Genomic DNA, 16,327 nt, shown 5'->3' on the forward strand with positions numbered 1-16,327 from the left:
TGGAGGACTGGCACCCATTCAGTCCTGAATGTCTGCTGGTGCTGCTTCTTCTTTTTTTCATATACAGTGTATATATATATATATATTATATATATATACACAGTACAGACCAAAAGTTTGGACACACCATCTCATTTAAAGATTTTCCTGTATTTTCATGACTATGAAAATTGTACATTCACACTGAAGGCATCAAAACTATGAATTAGCACATGTGGAATTATATACTTAACAAAAAAGTGTGAAACAACTGAAAATATGTCTTTTATTCTAGCCACCTTTTGCTTTGATGACTCCTTTGCACACTCTTGGCATTCTCTTGATGAGCTTCAAGAGGTAGTCACCGGAAATGGTTTTCACTTCACAGGTGTGCCCTGTCAGGTTTAATAAGTGGGATTTCTTGCCTTATAAATGGGGTTGGGACCATCAGTTGTGTTGTGCAGAAGTCAGGTGGATACACAGCTGATAGTCCTACTGAATAGACTGTTAGAATTTGTATTATGGCAAGAAAAAAAACAACTAAGTAAAGAAAAACGAGTGGCCATCATTACTTTAAGAAATGAAGGTCAGTCAGTCTGAAAAATTGGTAAAACGTTGAAAGTGTCCCCAAGTGCAGTTGCAAAAACCATCAAGCGCTACAAAGAAGCTGGCTCACATAAGGACCGCCCCAGGAAAGGAAGACCAAGAGTCACCTCTGCTTCTGAGGATAAGTTTATCCGAGTCACCAGCCTCAGAAATCGCAGGTTAACAGCAGCTCAGATTAGAGACCAGGTGAATGCCACACAGAGTTCTAGCAGCAGACACATCTCTACAACAACTGTTAAGAGGAGACTTTGTGCAGCAGGCCTTCATGGTAAAATAGCTGCTAGGAAACCACTGCTAAGGACAGGTAACAAGCAGAAGAGACTTGTTTGGGCTAAAGAACACAATGAATGGACATTAGACCAGTGGAAGTCTGTGCTTTGGTCTGATGAGTCCAAATATGAGATCTTTGGTTCCAACCACCGTGTCTTTGTGCGACGCAGAAAAGGTGAACGGATGGACTCTACATGCCTGGTTCCCACCGTGAAGCATGGAGGAGGAGGTGTGATGGTGTGGGGGTGCTTTGCTGGTGACACTGTTGGGGATTTATTCAAAATTGAAGGCATACTGAACCAGCATGGCTACCACAGCATCTTGCAGCGGCATGCTATTCCATCCGGTTTGCGTTTAGTTGGACCATCATTTATTTTTCAACATGACAATGACCCCAAACACACCTCCAGGCTGCATAAGGGCTATTTGACCAAGAGGGAGAGTGATGGGGTGCTACACCAGATAACCTGGCCTCCACAGTCACCAGACCTGAACCCAATCAAGATGGTTTAGGGTGAGCTGGTCCGCAGAGTGAAGGCAAAAGGGCCAACAAGTGCTAAGCATCGCTGGGAACTCCTTCAAGATTGTTGGAAGACCATTTCCGGTGACTACCTCTTGAAGATCATCAAGAGAATGCCAAGAGTGTGCAAAGTCATCAAAGCAAAAGGTGGCTACTTTGAAGAACCTAGAATATAAGACATATTTTCAGTTGTTTCACACTTTTTTGTTAAGTATATAATTCCACATGTGTTAATTCATAGTTTTGATGCCTTCAGTGTGAATGTACAATTTTCATAGTCATGAAAATACAGAAAAATCTTTAAATGAGAAGGTGTGTCCAAACTTTTGGTCTGTACTGTATATATATATACCAAATTACTTTGAAAAGTTGGATGGTAGCTAGAGATGCTTACAGGAATGTAATTTGCATTGATGTAATCTTCCGTGGGGTCCTCATGACTTGATAATACAACACGAGAGACATCATCTAATGAGAAAAATAGACAGAAAAGAATCATATTTACTTGCAGCAGAGATGCTTGTTTTTATTTTAATAGTAACTTTTTTGCAAATAATTTTTTTTACAGTTTTGTGCACTAATAAAAAAATCAAGGTCTTAAAATTTACTTGGCTACCAAGCAAGCACAGGAAGGGTAAGAATAGCTAATTTTTTTTTAGTTCAACACATAGGCCCTGATTCATTAAGAGTGGCATTTTGTCAGTCTTAATGAGGGATGTGAAGGAATAAGATGCGCCAAGATCAGTAAGAGGTGTACGCCACTAAATAAATTCAAACAACAGTAACATTTCTGGGGTAAGAAACACCACCATTGATTAATTTAATAGCTGGCGTAGCAACAACCCATCCCAGTTCCTCCCAGCTCTGCTCATTTCGGCGAAGCTGCCTGAAAACAACAAAAGTCTCACAATTTTTGCATAACTTCAGTTACCCTGCAGAGTTTTTTTACGCCAGTTTTCTGATGTAAACAGTTTGATGAAACTGGGCCAAAATGCAGACCAAATGGGTAGCACGGTGGGTCAGTGGTTAGCACTGTTGCTTTGCAGCGCTGGGGTCCTGGGTTCAAATCCCACCAAGGACAACATTTGCAAGGAGTTTGTATGTTCACCCGTGTTTGCGTGGGTTTCCTCCAGGTTCTCCGGTTTACCCCCACACTCCAACAACATACTGATAGGGAGTTTAGATTGTGAGCCCCTATAGGGACAGAGATGATGATGTATGTAAAGTGCTGTGGAATTAATGGCGCTATATAAAGGAGTTAAATAAATAAAATGCGAAATTTTAATATTAAGCATCACAACATGAATAATGGTCTGTGCAAGTTATTCAGACTTGTATGATGCTGAAAATTAATTTTTTTTTCTACACATAGAGGAGATAATTTTTCCTACCCACAATACAAGAGAGGGTATAAGAACCCAGATTATATCCACATATTAACAATGGAACAGACCCCAGGGGGAGCATTCATATATCATGGAAGAAATTGCATATTTTACAGTGGATTTTGTTATGGATCCGCTGCAAAAAACAAATATATTATATGTACAGTTGAAACCAGAAGTTTACATACACTATATAAAAAGACACATATGCATGTTTTTCTCAATATCTGACATGAAATCAGAATAAACCTTTCCCGTTTTAGGTCAATTAGGATTACCATAATCTGTAATAGTCAGCCAAATGCCAGAATAATGAGAGAGAGAATGTTTTAAGACATTTTTATTACTTGCAAAGTAAAAAGTTTACATACATTTCATTAGTATTTGGTACTATTGCCCTTAAACTGAATGACTTGGGTCAAACGTTTGGGATATCCTTCCACAAATTTCTCACAATAGTTGGTGGGAATTTGGGCCCATTCCTCCTGACAAAACTGATGTAACTGATCCAGGTTTGTAGGTCGCCTTGCTCGCACCAGCCTTTTCAGCGCTGACAATAAATTTTCAATAGGATTGAGATCAGGGCTTTGTGATGGCCACTCCAAAACATTGACTTTGTTATCCTTAAGCCACTTTGTTACCGTTTTGGCAGTATGCCTCGGGTCATTGTCCATTTGGAAGACCCATTTCCGCTCAAGCTTTAACTTCCTGGCTGATGTCTTGAGATGTTGCTTCAGTATTGCCACATAATCTTCTTTTCTCATGATGCCATCTATTTTGTGAAGTGCACCAGTCCCTCCTGCAGCAAAACAACCCCACAACATCATGCTGCCACCCACGTGTTTCTCAGTTGGGATGGTGTTCTCAGGCTTCCAAGCTTCTCCCTTTTTCCTGTAAACGTAACGATGGTCATCATGCCCAAAAACTTCAATTTTAGTTTCATCAGACCACAGGACATGTCTCCAAAAATTAAGGACTTTGTTCCTGTGTGCATTTGCAAACATTAATCTGGCTTTTTTATGTTTCTTTTAGAGTAATGGCTTCTTCCTGGCAGAGTGGCCTTTCAGCCATGTTGATAAAGTACTTGTTTCACTGTGGATATTGACACAATCTTACCAGCTTCTGCCATCATGTTCACAGGGTCTTTTGCTTTTGTCCTTGGGTTGATATGCACATGTCAGACACCGAACCGATCTCCTTCCTGAGCCGTATGATGGCTAGACATTCCCATCTTGTTTGTGGACACCGAACCCGTCTGCTTCCTGAGCGGTATGATGGCTAGACATTCCCATCTTGTTTGTACTTGTGTATAAGTGTTTGTACAGATGAACGAGGCACCTTCAGGTATCTTGAAATTGTACCCAAGGATGAGCCAGACTTGTAAAAGTCCACAATTCTCTTCCTGATATCTTGGCTGATTTCTTTAGACTTTTCCATGATGCTACACAAAGAAGCAGTGTGTTTCAGGTGTGCATTAAAATACATCCACAGGTGTGTCTCTAGTTAACTCAGATGGTGCCAAAAAAAACAGAAGCTTCCAAACACATGACGTCATCATATGGGCAGTTTAGAATTGTTTGAAGGCATAGTAATCTTACTGTATGACTTTACAGTAAGTAATAAAAATTACTCTCTCTCATTATTCTGGCATTTGGCAAATATTAAAAATTATGGTAATCTTAATTTACCTAAAACAGGAAAGGTTTATTCTGATTTCATGTCAGATATTGAGAAAAACATGCAGATGTGTCTTTTTATATAGTGTATGTAAACTTCTGGTTTCAACTGTAGATTTGCTCCAGATTTCACCAGATGCTATGCAAAGGATGCAATCCACAGTGAAGACCCTAAAGCTTTAGTGACACGTCAGTATTATTGATCAATATTTAATCAGTCTTTGTACGCTAAAATCAGGAGTGCCTCAAAAATACAGAAGAGCTGTTAATTTTTTATTATACTTTCTTCACTATTTATTTTGATTTAAAAATACTGATGCAAAGTACTGACATGTGAATAAGGCCTTAAAAAGAATTGACAAGCTGGGAACGTAAAATTTGTATTGCTTGACAATTTCTGCATTGAAATCTTTACGCAAGGTGTGGAAATCCGCAGCATATCCACATGTCAACATAACCTAAGGGTAGATTTTAGTTAACAAATTTTTGATGGTCCCATTCATATGAATAGAGTTTGTAATAATCTAAGCAAATGCTACAGAAATAACCCTATATAAATATTTGGAACAGATTTTTAGTTGAAGATATTACAGCAGAACATCCACCAAGTGTCAAAATCTGCTTACACATACTTACATGGTAACACATTGGTGTATCTGTTCTTCTCTCTATTCTCTAATTTATCAGAAAATAATTTTGCTTGTTTGGTGCCAACTGATGATAATTTCTAAATGAAAAATAAGGAAAAAAATAACAAACTGTCAACAAGTATAATAATTAATTTGCTGCTAATCCTAGAAATAGTGAAGAAATCGTAACCCTGTAACAAAATCCTGAAAATATCACACTTGCAATGACAGAACAATCACAGCAATTTATCTAATATTGAAGTTTCCACTTTACAGAATGTTGGTTGGATTTTGTAGTGTTGTGTGCTCAATATCCTGCAATAAAGGTGGATGATACAGATCAGAAAACATTAAAGGGGTTTTCCGACGAACGAAAGTTGATTTTAATCAATAGATCTTGGAATAATAATAACTTTCACAATTGGATGTGTTTAAATAAAATGATTCTGTGCTGAGATAATCTTATAAATGTCCCCCAGTGTACTGTGTAATGGCTGTGTACGGAACATGGTCTGATCATACCACAGCTCCTGGGCAGGGGAGGAAGCAAAAGAGTATACAGACATTACAGCACGGGATCAGCTAATTGTTTTTGTGAGGTAAAGCATTTCCCGGCCTGTTTTTAAACAATGTTTTACTTCAAAGAATCAGCTGCAATCCCGCGCTGTAATGTCTGTATACTCTTTTGCTTCCTCCCCTGCCCAGGAGCTGTGGTATGATCAGACCATGTTCCTGCACGGTCAGACACAGCCATTACACAGTACACAGCAGGGGCACATTTATAAGATTATCTCAGCACAGGAACATTTTATTTAACCCCTATAACCCCGAGGGTGGTTTGCACGTTAATGACCAGGCCAATTTTTTTCAATTCTGACCACTGTCACTTTATGAGGTAATTACTCTGGAACGCTTCAACGGATTCCCCTGATTCTGAGATTGTTTTTTCGTGACATATTGTACTTCATGATTGTGGTAAAATTTCTTCGATATCACTTGCGTTTATTTGTGAAAAAAAATAAAATTTGGTGAAAATGTTGAAAATTTCGCAATTTTCAAACTTTGAATTTCCATGCCCTTAAATCAGAGAGATATGTCACACAAAATAGTTAATAAATAACATTTCCCACATGTCTACATTACATCAACACAATTTTGGAACAAAATTTTTTTTGTTAGGAAGTTATAAGGGTTAAAAGTTGACCAGCGATTTCTCATTTTTCCAACAAAATTTACAAAACCATTTTTTTAGGGACCACATCACATTTGAAGTGACTTTGAGGGGCCTTTATGACAGAAGATACCCAAAAGTGACACCATTCTAAAAACTGCACCCTTCAAGGTGCTCAAAACCACATTCAAGAAGTTTATTAACCCTTCTGATGCTTCACAGGAATTTTTGGAATGTCGAAGAAAAAAATGAACATTTAAATTTTTTCACAAAAATTTTACTTTAGACCCCAATTTTTTTATTTTTGCAAGGGTAACAGGAAAAAATGGACCCCAAAATTGGTTGTGCAATTCCTCCTGGGTAAGCCGATACCCCATATGTGGAAGAAAGCCATTGTTTGGGCGCACAGCAGGGTTCGGAAGGGAAGGAGCGCCATTTGACTTTTTGAATGTAAAATTTTCTTGAATAATTAGCTGACACCATGTTGCATTTGGAGAGCCCCTGATGTGCCTAAAGAGTGGAAACCCCCCACAAGTGGCGCCATTTTGGAAACTAGACCCCTCAGGGAACTTATCTAGATGTGTGGTGAGCACCCTGAACCCCCAGGTGCTTTACAAAAGTTTATAACATAGAGCTGTGAAAATAAAAAAATCTAACTTTTTCCATAAAAATTATATTTTAGCCCCAAATTTTTTATTTTCACAACGGTAAGATGACAAAATGGACCCCAAACACTTTTGTGCAATTTCTTCTGAGTACGCCGATACCCCATATGTAGGGAAAATACACTGTTTGGGCGCACGGCAGTGTTCAGAAGGGAAGGAGCACTGTGTGAACTTTTGAACGCAAAATTGGCTGGAATTGAGAGCAGACGCCATATCGCGTTTGGAGAGCCTCTGATGTGCCTAAATAGTGGAAACCCCCCACAAGTGACCCCATTTTGGAAACTAGACCCTTCAAGGATTTTATCAAGGGGTATAGTGAACATTTTGAACCCAGAGGTACGACACAGAAATTGATAACATTAGGTCATCATATTGAATAAGTTGTCATTAGACTTGAGTGCAAGTGTTCACTACTTGAGTTTGCATTGGGTATGCACCATGTATCTATTGTTAGACACCCAAAACAAAACATGCGGGGATCACTCGTGCATGGCAGGCAATCCCCACAATGTTTTTTTGGCCGCGAAGCATATGCGGGGGGAGACTCGAGCATGTCACTCCAGCACTTGCGATACTCGGTGCATACCTGAAAAAAAAAATGGAAATTTAAAACTTTAGCGAGCACTTGCGCTCAACACTAGTCCCCATATCGTCATCATTTTTTTTCTTTACTTTTGAAAAAATCCCAACCCCAATACAACCCTAGCGCAACCCTAACCCTAGCACAAACTTAACCCTAGCACAACCCTAACCCTAGCACAACCCTAACCCTAACACCACCCTAACCCTAGCACCACCCTAACCCTAACACAACCCTAACCCTAACACAACCCTAACCCTAGCACAACCCTAACACTAGCACAACCCTAACACTAGCACAACCCTAACCCTAGCACAACCCTAACCCTAGCACAACCCTAACCCAACCCTAACCGTAGCACAACCCTAACACTAGCACAACCCTAACCCTAGCACAACCCTAACCCTAGCACAACCCTAACCCTAGCACAACCCTAACCCAAGCACTAACCCTTGCACAACCCTAACCGTAGCACAACCCTAACACTAGCACAACCCTAACACCAGCACAACCCTAACACCAGCACAACCCTAACACCAGCACAACCCTAACACCAGCACAACCCTAACCTTAGCACAATCATAACCCTAGCACAGCCCTAACCCTAACATAACCCTAGCACAACCCTAACACAACCCTAACCTAGAGTTTATTTTTTACGCCTTACCACGTGCGGTATAAGTGATTAGACGACTTTATTCTTCCGGTCGGTATGATTACAGCGATACCAGATTCATATCGGGTTTTTATGAGTGACAGCTGTCACACACTAAAAGTCACTTTTTTGCAAAGACTAGTTTTTGCATCGCCATATTTTGAGAGCTATAATTTTTCCATATTTCAGCCAACACAGTCATGTGATGGCTTGTTCTTTGCCGGACAAGTTGATGTTTTATTCCATTTTACAGAGTTATTACTACATAAAGTGACAGTGGTCAGATTTAAAAAAATTGATCCGGTCACTAAGGGGTTAAAATCTACAGCATGGCAATCCTGTGTGCATAATTAGCTTGGACTGAACCCTTTGTAGAGAGAAAGATGAAATCTGCTCCAAATCTGCAGCAAAAATCAGCATGTAAAACACAAGGATTTTGCTGCAGATAAATTTCAGATACGCTACGAAAAAATCCACACCATATGTGAGACATATGAACTTTAGGCTAAAGGTTTTGTCTTAGCTTAGAAAAGCATAGCCCCTCCTGTGCAAGGCTTACGTGTTCTCGCAGCTTAGTTAATAGAAAAATATGGCGCTGATTTTTGTAAGAAAACAGTCATGTTTATAAGTCACACTCGGTGCCCTCTAAGACCAAAACAGAGAACTGTTGTTTGTGCGGTTGGCCATGATCGTGGTCTTCAGGTGATACAATTTTGGTGGAGCTGGGAGAAATTAAAGTATAAACAGCAAAAGTTACAAAATTTAGACACACATTTTGAGACTTTTCAAAGCTTTTACGTCACTTTTTGAGAATAAAAGCTTTGATCAATGGTGGCTAATGTTTTATTCAGCCCTTCAGCCACTATCATTATGGGGCCAGTTTAATATACTAAAACTGATGAAAGGTCCTCTTGTATGCAATTACAAAATTAACCAATAGGTGGCACAGTCGGAAAAAACAACTCACCTCATACTCTTCACTAAATCCGAGATTACAGTCGGCTTTCTGCCTGTCAAAATGAGTAATAAAACTAGAAGTACTCATGGTCTGTGATCTCCTATGAAGAGAATAAAAGATTCATCAAAATCATCAAAAGTTAATTTTAACCATATCTACTTTTCTAACTTTACGGTGAAAAAAGAAGAGGTATTTTTACGGTACTCCTATTTTTTTTAATAATAATATACACAAATATATTGTACTGTGACCATGCAAAAAACTTTTACTTTTACCCTTTTTTTTTACTCTATAAAATGGTATATTGGTTTGAGTTTACTTTTAATTACTATTCAGCTTTTGGAACAAACACATTTAATATTTTGGCTGTATATATATATATATATATATATATATATATATATATATATATATATATATATATATAGTGTAATTTTATATATTTGATTTAATTAATGGATATTTCTCCACTGCAAAGCTTTGGACTTCAATATGTTATATTGCAATAGACAGAAAAAAAATGACTTAATAACTTACTTAATTGACGGAAGTTGGACTCGGGGGTTCTTCTTCTTCCCTCCTTTCCTGTAACAAATAAGAACATCTATGTACATGTGTACAGGACAGAAACGATCTAACCGCATAGATTATAGGGAAAAGGGAGTAAACTGCTTTGACTTGTGTCTAGGTAACTGAGCTCAGCTGTGGATTAGTCGGAGCCATTCCCCCTGGGGCACAGCGGGACTGTGGGGTGTTGTATCCAGAGCCCTGTGGGACTTGTACTTTTCAGTACTAGGCTAACCAACGCAGTTGCCATGAGTCGGTGTGCTAACATACACTACACACTTATCTAGGGTGGGGTAAAAGAAATGCCCAGTTGCCCCTCCCTATGCTTTACATCGGAAACCAGCCCAGCTATAACAAGAGAACTTATATTGGAAGTTTTACTTTGCATAGTGAAGAGCAGGACCCCCAGCCAGCAGTAGTAGCCCCCGGGCAGGGCAGATTAAAAACTGGGCTGCAAAGTTGGAAATTATGTTTCCACGTCAGAAAAAAAGAAAAGACCCCTAAAGCCACTTTTGGCTGAGTCAGGTAGTACTGTTAGCAATAAAAGGCAATGCACTGCTGCCATCTGCTGCTCTCAGCGATGCATGTTAGAAAAACACATCAATAACAGCGACAGCGCTGCACCAACACGACTGTAGACATTTCTACACACGATGTACGTTATATGCATGTAGTAATACAATCAGCAACAATTAATATGACTACCGATTCTCTATTTGCCATTCACATGCTCTCATTGAGAGAAAGGAAACCTTCCTCATATGAAAGTCATTTTAAAGGTGTGTTCCCACATGTAAAAATGCTGCATCCCCCCCCCAAAAAAAAAAAGAAGTAGCAATCTCTTCTGTACCTTTAATATTATTCCTTTCATGTGATTTTTATGTACTTCTTTTGTTGTATTTTGGTACAGAACTGAGAAACAGTGTTCTTAAATGTGTTTTTTTTTTGTGTGCATAAATGATGGAATTTGGCACAAAAAGAGAACCTGACGGCTGGTACATCCTGCCCGATCCATGAAATAAGTATTTGATCACCTACCAACCAGCAAGAGTTCTGGCTTTCATAGACCTGTTAGTTTTTCCTTTAAGAAGCCCTCCTACTCTGCACTCATTACCTGTATTAATTGTATAAAAGACACTTCTCCACACACTCAATCAATCACACTCCAACCTTTCCACCATGGCCAAGACCAAAGAGGTGTGTGAGGACACCAGGGACAAAATTGTAGATCTGTAAAAGGCTGGAATAGGCTATAATAGGCAAGCAGTTTGGTAAGAAAGCAACAACTGTTGGCACAATTATTCAAAAATGGAAGAAACACAAGATGACTGTCAATCTTCCTCAGCCTGGGGCTCCATGCAAGATCTTGCCTCGTGGGGTAAGGATGATTCTGAGAAAGGTCAGGAATCAGCCCAGAACTACACAGGAGGACCTGGTCAATGACTTGAAGAGAGCTGGGACCACAGTCTCAAACATGACCGGTAGTAACAGACTATGCTGTCATGGATTAAAATCCTGCAGGGCATGCAAGGTCCCCCTGCTCATGTCAGCACATGTCCAGGCCCATTTGGAGTTCACCAATGACCATCTGGATGATCCGGAGGAGGCATGGGAGAAGATCATGTGATCAGATGAGACCAAAATAGAACTTTTTAGTATACACTCCACTCACCGTGTTTGGAGGAAGAAGAAGAATGAGTACAACTGCAAGAATACCGTCCCAACTGTGAAGCATGGTGGGGGAAACATCATACTCTGGGGGTGCTTTTCTGCAAAGAGGACAGGACGACAGCACTATATTGAAGGGAGGATGAATGGGGTCATGTATTGTGAGATTTTGGCCAACAACCTTCTTCCCTCGGTAAGAGAATTGAAGATGGGTCGTGGCTGAGTCTTCCAGCATGACAATGACCCAAAACACACAGCCAGGGCAACTAATGAGTGGCTCCATAAGCATTTTAAGGTCCTTGAATGGCCTAGCTAGTCTTCAAGTTTTCAAACATGAACCCAAGAGAAAATCTTTGGAGGGAGCTGAAACTCAATGCTGCCCAGCGATAGCCCCGACACCTGAAAGATCTGGAGAAGATCTGTATGGAGGAGTGGGCCAAACTCCCTGCAGCAGTGTGTGCAAACCTGGTCAAGAACTACAGGAAATTTCAGACCTCTGTAATTGCAAACAAAGGTTTCCATATCAAATATTAAGTTCTGTTTTTCTATTGTATCAAATACTTATTTCATGCAATAAAATGAAAATTAATTATGTAAAAATCATATAAATGTGATTTTTGGAATTTTGTGTTCAAGATTCTGTCTCTCACAGGTGAAGTGACCTATGATAAAAATTACAGACAACTCCATTCTTTATAGGTGGGAAATCTTGCAAAATCGGCAGTGTATCAAATACTTGTTTTCCCCAATGTACATAGTTCACATAGGCTAATAAAATGTTATGACTCTTACCTTCTCATCTTCACGAAAGAAAATACTATTAAACCTATCACAGTGGCACCCAGAACACTGCCGACAACGGCTCCAGCAATCTTTCCTAAGAATAAAAACACAAAGCTCAGCCATTACAAACGACAGACGTGCCATTCATCTAAAATGTATCAAGACATGTTACACAAATCTTAAAAATAAATAAATATATAAATTACATTTGATGGATAGCCAACGGACTATCACTCCACACTGAGCTACTGTGTATGATATATACCATTACTATAGTGCTGACATATTTTTAAAGGGGAGGTCAAACTTAAAAAAAAAAAAAAAATTAGAATGAATGTTTTTAAAACAATATTCTGAGGCTTACTCACACGCTGTAACCCTTGTGGATCCAGAAAAAAGAAAAAAATAATGTATCAATTTTTATGGTTTTAATGACTCTTTTTGATGTCATTTATCAGGAGCTGTCATTGTATATTCCCATGCAATAAAAGTCTGCCATGGTCATGTGATGAACACAAGGGTGCAGGGCTGGTAAGAGTGACAGAGAGCAAAAAATAGTTTTTCCAGCACACGATGTAGAAAAATTAAAAAAAGCCTTTATTTAATCCATCGTTAAAAAATACAATTTCAACAGAGATAAAAGCGTGTGTAGGCTTACGCGTTTCGGATCATATTTGACCCTTAGTCAATGCTATGACTAAGGGTCAAATATGATCCGAAACGCGTAAGCCTACACACGCTTTTATCTCTGTTGAAATTGTATTTTTTAACGATGGATTAAATAAAGGCTTTTTTTAATTTTTCTACATCGTGTGCTGGAAAAACTATTTTTTGCTATCACTGAGGATTTTTCTCCCAGATGGGGATGGATTAATTCCGAGCACCGAGTTCATGGAAAGGAGGACTGGGCAGGCTGGGCCAGGTGAGCTGAAGATCTTTTTCTTACTTGCTTAAGAGTGACAGAGAGGTATTTTATATGGAGCTCTGGACTTGTATCCATCTCATGACTAGGGCAGATTTTGTTTTTCGTCTGGGTGTAAACTATAGACGTTCCACTGAATGACACCAAGCAGAGATCTTGAAAATAGTGAGGAATTGATATAGAAAGTATATTAGAAAATTCTGATGACTGGCATGACGCTTCCTTGTTTGCAATGGGCCGAGCAGCTGCTGGGTTTTAGAATAACCAGATCAGCTCTACAGTGCATGTTAGAAGGTTGCATTACCCCTGTAACATATCAGGCTGAAAAACAAACTAAGGTAAAAATGCACCAAAAGGTCTTTTATTAATGTTTATAGGGTCGCAATCAATAAAATAAAAAAATAGCAAGAAAATAAAATATGAAAAAACCTCCCCAAAATGACCACGATTTTTTAAAAGCAAATTCAGTACTTTGTACTATTAAAAAAAAAAAAAGACAATTTCTCCTGCTTTAAAAAAAATACAACTATAAAATTACATACAAATACAGCTCCATGTGTCACAAAAGAGAAAATGATTGAATAAGTAAATTATAGTTTATGTATATATATATATATATATATATATATATATATATATATATATATATATATATATATATATATATATATATATATATATACAGTGGTGGTCAAAAGTATTGGCACCCCTGCAATTCTGTCAGATAATACTCAGTTTCTTCCTGAAAATGATTGCAATCACAAATTCTTTGGTATTATTATCTTCATTTAATTTGTCTTCAATGAAAAAACACAAAAAGAATTGTCCTAAAGCCAAATTGGATATAATTCCACACCAAACCTAAAAAAGGGGGTGGACAAAAGTATTGGCACTGTTTGAAAAATCATGTGATGCTTCTCTAATTTGTGTAATTAACAGCACTTGTAACTTACCTGTGGCACCTAACAGGTGCTGGCAATAACTAAATCACACTTGCAGCCAGTTAACATGGATCAAAGTTGACTCAACCTCTGTCCTGTGTCCTTGTGTGTACCACATTGAGCATGGAGAAAAGAAAGAAGACCAAAGAACTGTCTGAGGACTTGAGAAACCAAATTGTGAGGAAGCATGAGCAATCTCAAGGCTACAAGTCCATCTCCAAAGACCTGAATGTTCCTGTGTCTTCCGTGCGCAGTGTCATCAAGAAGTTTAAAGCCCATGGCACTGTGGCTAACCTCCCTAGATGTGGACGGAAAAGAAAAATTGACAAGAGATTTCAACGCAAGATTGTGCGGATGGTGGATAAAGAACCTCGACTAACATCCAAACAAGTTCAAGCTGCCCTGCAGTCCGAGGGTACAACAGTGTCAACCCGTACTATCCGTCGGCATCTGAATGAAAAGGGACTGTATGGTAGGATACCCAGGAAGACCCCACTTCTTACCCCGAAACATAAAAAAGCCAGGCTGGAGTTTGCTAAAACTTACCTGAGAAAGCCTAAAACGTTTTGGAAGAATGTTCTCTGGTCAGATGAGACAAAAGTAGAGCTTTTTGGGAACAAGCATCAACATAGAATGTACAGGAAAAAAAAAAGAGGCATTCAAAGAAAAGAACACGGTCCCTACAGTCAAACATGGCGGAGGTTCCCTGATGTTTTGGGGTTGCTTTGCTGCCTCTGGCACTGGACTGCTTGACCGTGTGCATGGCATTATGAAGTCTGAAGACTACCAACAAATTTTGCAGCATAATGTAGGGCCCAGTGTGAGAAAGCTGGGTCTCCCTCAGAGGTCATGGGTCTTCCAGCAGGACAATGACCCAAAACACACTTCCAAAAGCACTATAAAATGGTTTGAGAGAAAGCACTGGAAACTTCTAAGGTGGCCAGCAATGAGTCCAGACCTGAATCCCATAGAACACCTGTGGAGAGATCTCAGAATGCCAGTTTGGAGAAGGCACCCTTCAAATATCAGGGACCTGGAGCAGTTTGCCAAAGAAGAATGGTCTACAATTCCAGCACAGCATTGTAAGAAACTCATTGATGGTTACCGGAAGCGGTTGTTCGCAGTTATTTTGGCTAAAGGTTGTGCAACCAAGTATTAGGCTGAGGGTGCCAATACTTTTGTCTGGCCCATTTTTGGAGTTTTGTGTGAAATGATCAATGATTTGATTTTTGCTTCATTCTCTTTTGTGTTTTTTCCTTGCAAGCAAATTAAATGAAGATAATAATACTAAAGAATTTGTGATTGCAATCATTTTCAGGAAGAAACTGAGTATTATCTGACAGAATTGCAGGGATGCCAATACTTTTGGCCACCACTGTATATATTATAAAAATAATAATTATAATAATAATAATAATAATAATAATAATAATAAAATGTGTCTAGCCAAGAACAGAGCAACTAACTGGTCTTGAAATAGTTACACTGAGGGGGAGAGAAAATAAATGCAGCTTCATTTTCAGTGTTCCAGAGGAACAGAGGGAAAGGAGGCAAGCGGGTGGGAAGACATGATTAACTTAAGGCCCCGTCACACATAACGAGATCGCTAGCGAGATCGTTGATAAGTCATGGTTTTTGTGATGCAATAGCGATCTCGCTAGCGATCTCGTTATGTGTGACAGGTAGCAACGATCGGGCCCCTGCTGTGAGATCGCTGATCGTTACAAAGCTTCCTGGACCATTCCTGGGTCGTTGCGCTCCCGCTGGGCAGTGTGCATCGCTGTATTTGACACCTTATCAACGACCTCGTTAGCGATTCAGAACTGAGACATGTAGGCGTGCATAAATTGGACTTTTCCGCGCCCCTCGTCCCCGATTGGTGGTCGCTACAGCGTTCTCATTTTCCACCGTGCATAAAGAAGGCAACAGAATAGCGATTCCATCCTTTGTTTCTGACCTCGTGCTGGATTGCAGATCCTAGCAGAATTCCCTGGGCTGTTGATATCCGTTTGCAGTTTGCACATCATGAACGACGGGCAGTGTGCTATTGTGGTTGCTGCATTGCTGGTTGAGGCCGCCCAATCAGAACGCAGTAGCGTCCACCAATCGGAGATGAGGGGGCGCGGAAAAGTAATTTTATGCACGCCTTAGTGATACAGTATAGTCCCTATCAAGGTGTGGATCGTTGAAATAGCTGCTGTGTGAAAGCGTCACAACGACCGCCGAGATCGTTAGTTAGATCGCTGGGGCGGCCGAAATCGTTGGGAAGTTCGGCATGTTTGACAGCTCCCCAGCGATCACGAAACGACTCTCCAGCGATCCCAAAACCGTGACGTAATAACGATCTCGCTA

The 16,327-nt window shown here is 39.6% G+C and overlaps 1 protein-coding gene across 3 annotated transcripts in view; it reads right to left on the reverse strand.

Moving 5' to 3' along the window:
• Positions 1-16,327, reverse strand: part of LOC141173779 (receptor-type tyrosine-protein phosphatase beta-like) — a 224,989-nt gene that overhangs the window by 20,562 nt on the left and 188,100 nt on the right. For all 3 annotated transcript variants that reach the window (XM_073658196.1, XM_073658194.1, XM_073658195.1), the window contains 5 exons: positions 12,122-12,206; positions 9,632-9,679; positions 9,104-9,194; positions 5,073-5,163; positions 1,770-1,843 (listed from right to left, as the gene is read on the reverse strand). In XM_073658196.1, coding sequence (XP_073514297.1) covers positions 1,770-1,843; positions 5,073-5,163; positions 9,104-9,194; positions 9,632-9,679; positions 12,122-12,206 — 389 coding nt within the window. The remainder of the gene's footprint in view (positions 1-1,769; positions 1,844-5,072; positions 5,164-9,103; positions 9,195-9,631; positions 9,680-12,121; positions 12,207-16,327) is intronic.

The sequence above is a fragment of the Phyllobates terribilis genome, unplaced genomic scaffold (genome assembly GCF_046119375.1).
Source record: "Phyllobates terribilis strain yellow unplaced genomic scaffold, ASM4611937v1 Scaffold_13__5_contigs__length_258822181, whole genome shotgun sequence".
NCBI lineage: Eukaryota > Metazoa > Chordata > Amphibia > Anura > Dendrobatidae > Phyllobates > Phyllobates terribilis.